Raw genomic sequence first — 10,612 nt, 5'->3', positions numbered from 1 at the left:
AACCTTCTTAGAGGAGGACTAACAATAACATGAATCATTTTAAATAGTAGACAGATGTTTGCATATATTAGTAGATTATTGAAGTTTAGAGAAGCAGATCATTTTCAAAACAATAAAAGGCAACATGGCGATCAGCAAAAACTTCCTTTTCCTGATCAGACGCACAGAGGTCTCTGCAGGCAGCGTGTCTCTGCTCACAACATCCTCTCAGAGTCCACCGCAGTGTCAGGGCGTGTGTTTCTCCCCGTTTAAGGTCAAAAAGTTTAAACATGTTAAGGCGCCGCTTAGATGGCAAAGTGCGACTTCCGGCCAGCCTTTCAAAATAAAATCTCTGCGTTTACCCACTGCAGAACGAGCCTTATTGTGAAAATACTGACAGTGCACACATAAACTGCACAAACGGCAGGCTAGATTTGAGTAAAATATTCGCCGAAATGCAGCAGAATACAAAAATGAAGGCACAATTCTGACACAATTCTAAATCTAATCCTCACATCTTGGACACAGCCCGTGGGCAGAACTGAAGGAAGTCACAAAGGAAGTTAAAGCTTAAAGCTAAGCTGGCTTCACAATGAGGAGAGTTAGAGGGAAAGTGAAACTGTTATATGTCCTTTTACGCGTCTCTGAGCTGTGAATTCACCAAAGCTCTCAGCTCAAGTCTGCACGAGTGGAACAGCCCTGTACAGCTAGACTCTCCTGCATCTGACCCAGGACTCAACGTCAAACACTTTTGTGCTTGAAACTTGAAAATATGCAAGAAGAGGAACATAACACAAGGTAAAGTAACTGCTTTGTTGCCTTTTTGTTAGTTTGATATTGTTGTTTTAAACTGTCTGTCAGATCCTCTCAGTCTTTAACGTTATTTAAGACTGGACTGGAAACCCACCTCTTCTCCCTGGCATTTAACGGTATGGTATGCTTTTATTTGAACAGGGACAGTGCACGGCATTACACTGACCTTAAAAAAAAACGGAATAATGTTTGGTGCCAGGTTGTAGCAAAATACTAATTTCCACCTGTAGTCCCTGGACAGGCTGTTTAGTAAAAATAAGTTTGGTGTAGATCAGTGGTCCCCAACCTTTTTATCACCGCGGACCGGCCAACGCTTGAAAATTTTACCGCGGACCGGGGGGGGGGGGGGGGCTAATGCTAATACTAATGCTAATGCTAATGCTAATGATTACACATGATACACATTTGACCCACAATTAAGTTAATAGCAGAATAAACCACGCTTACCGATCAGGAACAGCATCCAGTCCATCAGCTCATCAGGTCCTCTGCTCCTGAGTCCATCATGAGATCTTCACTCGGTTCCATGAACCGCTCCGGGTCCGAGATGCCTCTAGTTTAACTTGTACAAACATCCACAGTGTCCTCGGTCGCGTACTTCCTTTGTTTTGTCCGTTTCGTCATGTTTAAAACGCAAAACTGCTGCGTAAAATTACGCAATACACGCGCATAATTTTACGCTCGGATCTTTATATCCAGTCTAGTGTTTTTACGCGGAGAAGTGACGGAACAGATTTCACTTTCCTGCAGCAGATTGGACATGGAGGCTCTAACTTCTTTTGTGGACATAATTTCTTGACTGGATTATATTCTCTGGACCTTTACGGAACGAATGAGACCAACTTTGTGTGAATATGTTGACGTTTGACAGAACCAGAGCGCTCAATGGTAAGTGAAGTCCAGATTCACATTTCTGACTTCTCTGTTAAAACGTCTTTCCTGTCAGCACTGTGGTGATTACAGGTGTAAATGGTTTACATATTCAGAAAGATGAATGCCGTAGCTTTCATTTGATGTGTAGATTGTTGGTGTGGGTGACGCAGAAATACACGTACATTGCTGTAAAGTTGTAACGTGTAACGCGGGCGGTCCGTCGGAACAATAAGTGGTTAAGTTGTCGGCGCTCGAGTGACGGAAATGTAACCGAGAGAATCCGGTCATTTTTCAAAATAAAATATTTTTCAAAATAAACGATTGTTCAGACTCAGATAATAAATACAACAGAAATAATTAATTATTTCTTGGACGGCCCGTGGCCCGGTACCAATTGATCCACGGACCGGTACCGGTCCGCGGCCCGGTGGTTGGGGACCACTGGTGTAGACGGATGAAAAAACTGTAAACATATGGTACATACATCGAATACAACAGATCTCTCACCTCAAATACGACATTCCTAAAAACATTCAGTTCACACACACATCCATACCAAATTATTCACACAATCACTGAGTTTCAGATATACAAATCCTCTTTCTTTCATACACATTGATTAATGAGTGCAAATTTGCTTTGATATTAGCCATTTCCTTGTCACCTGTGCAAACTTTTGAAAACTTGTCCGACGCAAACTCGACATGCACGTGTCCTGTGATTGGATACACATTCACATTAGATACAGCATGAAAGCTAAACAGAACTGTTTTGAGCTGTTAAAACTAAAGTTCGTTCAATCTCAGCTGCACCACATTTTCAGTTATTTGCTGTTGTACAGCCTATTGTCAAAAAATGCAAATGATCTGTTTACTTTATTTTCAAAGAATAGTTTGTTTTGTTATTGTCTGGTTGGTGTCTTATATGAAACAGCGCAGTTTATTGGACAGACTTGTTTAAGCTCACATAGCATCATTTTGGCATATTTAAATCGCATTTGAAAATATCAGTGAAGTTTCCCACTCTTAATTGTGAATGTAATACAGGCTTATTGGCTTTAAATGCTCCTGAAATTAAGTGTTGCTTGATTAGCCTGTATTGAGGTGATGTTGTAATGTGTAAGTGGGACGACACTGAAGGCCCAAGGGTGAAATCCACGGCCCGCCACTGATTTATCACACTGTGAGAACTAAAACCGCACACACATGTCAGCACAGAAATGAAGAAATTACAGCTTATAGTTGGTTTCACAATGAGGTGAGTCAAAGCAAAAGTGAAACTATGATGTGTCCTTATGTGTCTCATGTCTCACGCTGCACATGTGGAAGTGAAACCCAGACTGACCTGCATTTAACCCAGGAAACGATTTTGTGCTTAAAAATTGAAAATATGCAAGAAGAAGAACATAACGCAAAATAAAGTAACTGCTATGTTTCCCTCTCGTTAGTTTGATATTGTTGTTTTAAACTGCCTGTTGTTTTTTCTCTTTAACAGAGTTTAAGACTAGAAAGACTGGAAACCCACGTCTTCTCCCTGGCATTTAATACTAGGTAGACACGTTATACTGGTGTTTTATTGTTTATTTATTTATTTATTTGTCAGGGACCATGTACGAACTCATTAATCTTACAAAAGAAACCATGATTTGTACCAGTTTTTGTTGACTTTTACATGAAGCACTTTGTTCAGCTGAAGTAGTTTTAAATCTGCTATATAGATAAACTTGAATTGATTGTATTAATTCATTATATTTATCACTCTGTGGGAAGTAAAATCTATACACACTCACTTAATGGGAACTTGCCTCTCATATGGGGACAAAATCAGGTCCCTATGACATAAATACTTCATTATTAGACCTACAAAAATGTTTAAAATTGAAGCCATGTAACTTTTTGACAAAAAATAGACTAAAATCAAAGTTCTTTTTAATTTGGTTGTTAATTGCACTGGAAAAACATGTGTCCTTACTCTGAGCATGGTTTCATCTCCACAAACTAATTTATACACTGCCTGGCCAAAAAAAAAAGTCACCAAGCAAATAGTTTGTGGTTGCTGCAGTTGGTCAGGTCGAGGTCCAGCAAAAGTCTGTGCTCAAAGAATGAGGTCAGCTGACACCTGAATATACTGAATGACCGGGTTATTCCAGCAGTGGATTGTTTCTTCCCTGATGGCACGGGCATATTCCAAGATGACAATGCCAGGATTCATCGGGCTCAAATTGTGGTTCAGGAGCATGAGACATCATTTTCACACATGGATTGTCCACCACAGAGTCCAGACCTTAACCCCATTGAGAATCTGTGGGATGTGCTCGAGAAGCTTTGTGCAGCGATCAGAAGCGAAATCGAAACAATGCCACAGCGAATATGTGCCATAAACAAAGTTAAAGGCGGAACAACCAAATATTAGAGTGTGTGACCTTTTTTTTTGGTGGTGACTTGTTTTTTTGGTCAGGCAGTGTATTTGGCCAGAAGAAGGGCCTCCTCCTGCTTGTTTTCATGAAAATGTTCTTTTGGCTTTAGTCTTTCACATAAAACGTCTGAAGTGTGGTTTAAACTTTCTATTTACATGGACTCATACAAGTGATGTGCCACCTCCAGAAAGTTACATACTGTACCTTTAGGATACGGTTTAAAATAGATGGGTTAAGGTTGGGGTTTATATGTTATGTTATGTTTAAATACCTGGAGTTGTTTTTTGTTTCATTCACACGTTTGAGTAATCCTGGTTTATTAGTCTGTCTACATCTGTAAAGTTCTCCTTCAGTTTGAGAGAAGAACTCTACCTAAATGTGCAGGGTTTGTGTGTTAAACTTGTGTGAATGAAACTCCAGGTATGTTTGTGATGAGGGAACAACATTATAACACAGATCAGAACATATAACATGTAATACAGCCCTTTAAGGTTAGGGTCAGTCTCACTGAACCCAAACCCATAGTGTGGTCAGGTCATTGTAACACCGAGTTCAATTCAAGTTTATGTGTAGCACATTTTAAATAAGTTCTAAGTACTTCACATAAAAGTCAAGAAAAAACAAATATACAGATAATATGATGCATAGGAAAAGAACAATAAAACACCTCTATATCCCGTCTAGTGTTAAATGCCAGGGAGAAGAGGTGGCTTTTGAGTCCAGTCTACAAATGCATGGGTTACTTTTTCAAAATACACCAGTCAAAGGTAGAGCTTTAATTTAGCAAGGAGCCTCAACTGAGCAGTGCGAGAGTTTGGACAAACACCACAGTCTCAGTTTTGTTTTGATTTAAGTTCAGGATGTTTGTGATCAGCTCTGCACATCCCTGAGACAGTCCTGCAGAGCTCTGTGGTCTGGCTGTCATGGACAGATATATTTGGTTGTCATCTGCAAAACAATAAAATGTGGTTTCAGAAAACATCACCCAGGGGAAGCATGTACAGAGCAAAAGGAATTCCTCACTTTGCATCAGTGACACACAACACAGAAACAAAACACTTTTTTGACTGTATGTTTTGGACAGATAAAGATTTCAAGATGAATGAACTTTGCACAACAACTTTCTTGCAACAACTTTCTCGCAACAACTAGCTAAAATGTGGCACCAGTAGACTGACGCAATATTACAGACAAAACAAACAGGGAATAGTCCCTGGGAGCTTGTAATTTCAGCACTTAAGACAACATAAATACAGGAAGTACATGTAGAAGGTGTTGACTGACTACAGCTCACATAACAGGGTTGCAGGAGTGGAAAGTAACTAACTACAAATATTCGTATATTGTAAAATGAGTGATCTAAAGTAAAAAAGTATCCTTTTTCATGTAATGCATTCATGACATGTTATTCTCCATTATCAGGAAGGACCTGGAGGAGCGGCTGTCCTGTTATGTCCTGGACACATTTTCTTACATAGAGGCGGCAAAAGACTTTGTGAATGGACTCACCAACTGGATACTGATGAGAGAGACAGAGTTACACCTCCTGCTCGACATACAAGATAGAGCAGCCAGTGTCAAGCAGACGAAGCAGCTGCAGGAGGAGCTGAGTGCCTCTCTGAAGACCTCCCTGATGGGGCTGCAGACTCTGGACTTGTTCCTGGATGCTGTGGAGAGACTGGCCGTCACTTCTGTGCAGGTGTTTCAGGAGGAGAACCCAGTGCTACTGCTGCCTGAAGGGGGTGATCTGGGCACAGTGCAGGACATCATCACTGCTGCTAAGAACATCTGCCCCCTGCTGGTGGAGTTCAAACGAGACAACAAAGAATTCTTCAGCCCCAAACTGCAGAATGTGGAGGTTCTGGCCTATCAGCTGGGCCAGTACATCCAGGCTGTGCAGAGGATCTGCGCCACCATCAAGAAAGGGTAAAGAGACACATGTTCTCAGAGCTACTGGAAATGTGTATAGTGTCACCCTCGTCTGTATGTGTTTAAGTGTAACTTTGTGGGGTTTTGGAGGGTTAATAGATATATACACCATTCAAAATTCAAAATGCAAATGATATTTTTCTCTGATTTTGCCATATTGTCAATATGAATTTTCAAGTCATGAACCTTCAGAGTATAATTCAAATGTTATACAGAGTTTCAAACCATGTTATTGTTGTAATGAACTGAAAATGGTCATTTGTTTGTTTTTCAATTAGAAACATTAGTATATTACTGAAATTAAAAGCCATTTCAATCCAAACATCTTAACAGGTCAAGTTAAATTTTAACATAGGACGCCTTGTTGGGTAGGAGCTTCACAATTCTTGTATCCATTGAACTTGTGAGTTTGTGGAGAGTTTCTGCTTGAATTTCTTTGCAGGATCAGAATAGCCTCCCAGAGCTGCTGTTTGGATGTGAACTGCCTCCCGCTCTCATAGATCTTTCACTTGAGGATGCTCCAAAGGTTCTAGGTTTGAGGCCAGGGGAGGATGGGGCCACACCATGAGTTTCTCTTCTTTTATGCCCATAGCAGCCAATGGTGCAGAGGTGTTCCTTGCAGCATGAGATGGTGCACTGTTGCATGAAGATGATTTTGCTACGGAAAGCACGGTTCTTCTTGTGTACCCTGAGGAGGAAGAATACAAACATGGCCAAAGAACATGGTCAGTTAGAAACTCTACATACTTTACGGAGGTCATTTTCACACCTTCAGGGACCCTAAAGGGGTCGACCAGCTCTCTCCCCACGATTCTGGCCCAGGACATGACTCCGCTACCTCCTTGCTGGCATCGCCTTGTTGGGACGTGGTGGCCGTCCACCAACCATTCACAACTCCATCCATCTAGACCATCCAGAGTTGCACGGCACTCATCAGTGAACAAGTCTGTTTTGAAAATTAGTCTTTGTGTATTTCTGGACCCACTGGAGTCGTGTCTGCCTGTGAGCACTGGTTAAGGGTGGCCAAAGAGAAGGTTTATACATAACTACAAGCCTCTGGAGGATCCTACACTTTGATGTTCGTGGGACTCCAGAGTCACCAGCAGCTTCAAATACCAGTTTGCTGCTTTGTAATTATAGTTTAGGATTTGCTCTCTTCATCCATCCCAAATCCAATTTGTCTGGCAGAAACCTTCCTCATTGAGCCTTTATCTGCACAAATCTCTTAATAGTACGATGATCATGCTTAAGTTTTTGTGAAATATCTTTTCGACAGTAGAGAGATCCTTTTTCTTTCCCATGATGCTTGAAAATGGTGGACTGCTTAATAATGTAGAACATCCTTGTTAAATAGTTTTTCCTTTAATTGGACTTACCTGCCAAACTAATTGGCACAAGTGTCTGAGATTGATTTCATTGACCCACAGAGCCCTGAGACACAATACCATCCATGAAAATTCCAAAACATTTTACCTTTATGACACTTAAACACATTTTGCATAACAATTTGGAACGCGGTGTAGAAGCCAAACCTTCTTGAATCTGCCAAAGTGCAGTTGTGGTTACAGAAGAAGTTTGCATAACCAGAAAGTGACTAAAAAGTCAATAATGTTTGAATAGTCCAATTGTACAAAGATAAGGACTTGGGATTTTAGAAGCAGACAATAATTTAGTGTAGATAAACATTAACAGTGAACCAAACTGTGAAGTGACTTTCTGTGTCAAAAATGACCAATACATAGTAAGGGTAATGTTTACTTTACAGGCCTTTGAGCGACTTCAGCTTTTTCAGTCCTGTGGTGAACATCGATGAAGAAATCTCAGAAGACAATGTTCAAGAGATGCTGGACATCATTACTCTGCTTCAGGAACTCAGGTAAGACAAGTTTTGATTAAAAGAATAATACTGAACAAATAATAGGCCCACACACCCACTCCACTCACATTATACACTTGACTCCTGTAACAAGAGTTTCTGACATGGTGAAACCTGTCTGAAGTTCTCTGCATTACTTGTAATATGGCATTAAATAAACCTGACTAATATGTTCTAAGTCAGTGTGTGTTTATGTTATTGTTCTTAGGCAGGATGAGGCCTTCAGGATGGTGTTCCTGTTCCAAGAGGAGTACTGCAGCAGCTTCATGCAGCACTTCAGTGAGTCTGAGCCCAGAATGCAGCAGTTTCTGAAGGAGCTGGAGGAGACTGCTGTTCAGTTGGACCGCATGAACATGGGCGCACGTATCTCCAGTGTGACGGGCAGCTCTGTCGGGGCTGTGGGAGGGATACTGTCCATCATTGGGCTGGCTCTGATCCCTGTGACCGCAGGAGCCTCTTTGGCCCTCACCTTGACCGGGGTGGGACTAGGCGTCACCAGCGGAGTCAACAGTGCAGTCACCACGGCAACCGAGGTTGGGGTCAACCACACCCAGCAGAAGAGGGCCAGCGAGACCTTTCAGAAATTCATGGAGGATGTGTCCAACGTCCAGGACTGTCTCCTGGAAGTGATACAACAAACAGTAGATGGGCCAATAATTCATCCAACTACTGGAGTCGCCATGTGCGCAGGTGTGGCCTCCGCAGCTACTAAAGCTGCTGCTGCGGCTCTACGTAACACCCCACGAGTGGCTGCTGAGCTGCCAGACGTGGGGCAGGCTGTGGCCCAAGTACCCCTGGCCCTGTCCCGTGGAGCCAGAGGAGGCTTCATTGCTCTCAATGCTCTCTTTCTGGGAATGGATGTTTTCTTCATCGTCAAAGACAGCATGAGTTTGGCCCGAGGCAGTGAGACGAAGGCGTCCAAGTTCATCCGCGCCCGATCCGCTCTGTGGCGCTCAGAGATGACATCATGGCAGAAGATCCACAAGCTCCTGGAGAACGGGAAACCGTCCTTCAAGAGAAAACAAGCCATTCTTATGTCTGAGTTTTACCTCGAGGAGGAAATCCAAAGAGAGGGGCAGATCATATCGGAGACAGAGACTGAGGACAATGAGGCTCTGTCTGAAGCAGTGGGCGACCAACAGACAGAGCAGCGCTGTGTGGTACAATAGCACTTTGTTTCACATGGACTATAGGCTTAATATGCTAAAACCATAGAGACAGACGAGAGACTGATTTTAACTTTGCATTTTCATTTAAAAAAAAATACATGTGATAAAAAAAGACTCCAATAAATTAATGTTAGAATCACATGCACGATGTAATGATGTATGTTTGCAGGGAACAGTGCCTTCTTATTCATTCAAAATTTTTGTTTAGTTAAAGAAGTAATTGTTTGACTTTTTTGTATTTTGCATAATCTTTGGTTCAACATTGCATTATTATGTAAAATGTTTCAAGATTTTGGATTCCCCAAATACGTGGTGGTCAAAGCCTACTGTACACACAGTAAGTTATTACATAATTACAGCAGTACAAAAGCATATTTTATTTAGAAACATGAGAAAAACTTTAGGAGCTCGTTTTAAAGTTTCCTCTTGTTTAGAACTACATGAATTTAACTGTGTTCATTGTTAAGACTTCCTGTTTTGATGTCTATGGTTCTGACCTGTATACTTATATATTGGCTCTTACAGATACACAATACAGATTGATCTGTTTTCACTTTAAAAATGTTATTGTTGTTCTAGCTTCTGAAAAAAGAAGTCCCCTACAGCATTCTCTGGTTGTTACTAAGTTGGATTGACTCACTTAGGGTTGATTGCTTATGCCTTGGCATTTTGCATCTTTGCTGCAAATCTGAGGGCTTGAACATGTATGTGTTGAAAATGTAAAACGTTTTCTTTTGTTTCATTTTTAAACATTTTGAATATGTATACTTTTCAGCAATTAAAATGCAGAATGAAAATAACATGTTAGCAGTTAATACCCCATTGAATTGTATCACCCCTTCTTTAAGGAAGGTACAATTTAGAGCAGGGGTGGGCAACCTGCGGCTCCTCTTTGTAGTGGATTCCTTTGCCCTTGACAAAAATAAATAAATTGAATAACAGTTATTTTTTTAATACAATTTTTATTTACTTATATCAAAATATATATTTTTGCTTACTTTGCTGAACAGTTATCTTTGAAACCAAGGTCAAAGGTTTTTTTTTTTTTTTTTAATAATTTGTCAAGTAAAATGTACATCACATCAATGTCTTTAGCCCTCGCCCTTACCTACAGGCAGCTTCTGGTGTGTGCAACTGCTGCACTACCCATGAATAAATTACAAAAAAGAAAAAGAAAATCGAGAGTTAAATTCTGCATGGACAGGACATCTGTGAGGCTGTTGTGTGTTTAAAAACCAAAGGAATAAACAGCACTCATTTTTTGTCAGTGTCAATGTATTAGGAACCCAGAATGAGAGGAGCATAGAAGGGTTTTGTGAATTTACTTCAAAAGTCACTGGATCGAGAGCAGATGACGTTGTGAACCTCGGTATGAAGACTGAACAAAATGATTGCAAATGGATTAAACCACCGACAGTTTTGTTCACTTTTAGAAGAATCTAATACAGCATATTCAGATCTCCTGCTGCACAACAGAGTCCAGTGGCTGTCCTGGAAAGAGGTGCTGAAACGCTTCGCTACCTGTCTGGGGCTTGTGAAAACCTTCTTGGAAAGCAA

At 41.0% G+C, this 10,612-nt stretch overlaps 1 protein-coding gene across 1 annotated transcript; it reads left to right on the top strand.

The window, feature by feature from the left end:
* The first annotated feature begins 409 nt into the window (after window positions 1-409).
* Window positions 410-9,998, top strand: LOC117375529 (uncharacterized). The gene is made up of 4 exons (XM_033971852.2): window positions 410-777; window positions 5,504-6,007; window positions 7,776-7,886; window positions 8,095-9,998. The coding sequence occupies exons 1-4, from the start codon at window positions 752-754 to the stop codon at window positions 9,053-9,055; spliced, it is 1,602 nt and encodes a 533-aa protein (XP_033827743.1). The 5' UTR covers window positions 410-751; the 3' UTR covers window positions 9,056-9,998.
* The last annotated feature ends 614 nt before the right edge of the window (window positions 9,999-10,612 follow it).

This window comes from Periophthalmus magnuspinnatus, chromosome 8 (genome assembly GCF_009829125.3).
Source record: "Periophthalmus magnuspinnatus isolate fPerMag1 chromosome 8, fPerMag1.2.pri, whole genome shotgun sequence".
NCBI classification, from domain to species: Eukaryota; Metazoa; Chordata; class Actinopteri; order Gobiiformes; family Gobiidae; genus Periophthalmus; species Periophthalmus magnuspinnatus.
This window is presented reverse-complemented; position numbering and strand designations above follow the sequence as displayed.

What these genes read in the sequence shown, in the direction of transcription:
- LOC117375529 (XM_033971852.2), top strand. Translation starts at nt 752, where the DNA reads ATGCAAGAAGAGGAACATAACACAAG. An exon ending in GAAGAGGAACATAACACAAG is followed by an intron (nt 778 to 5,503) that starts GTAAAGTAACTG and finishes CTCCATTATCAG; the next exon opens with GAAGGACCTGGAGGAGCGGC. An exon ending in TGCGCCACCATCAAGAAAGG is followed by an intron (nt 6,008 to 7,775) that starts GTAAAGAGACAC and finishes TTTACTTTACAG; the next exon opens with GCCTTTGAGCGACTTCAGCT.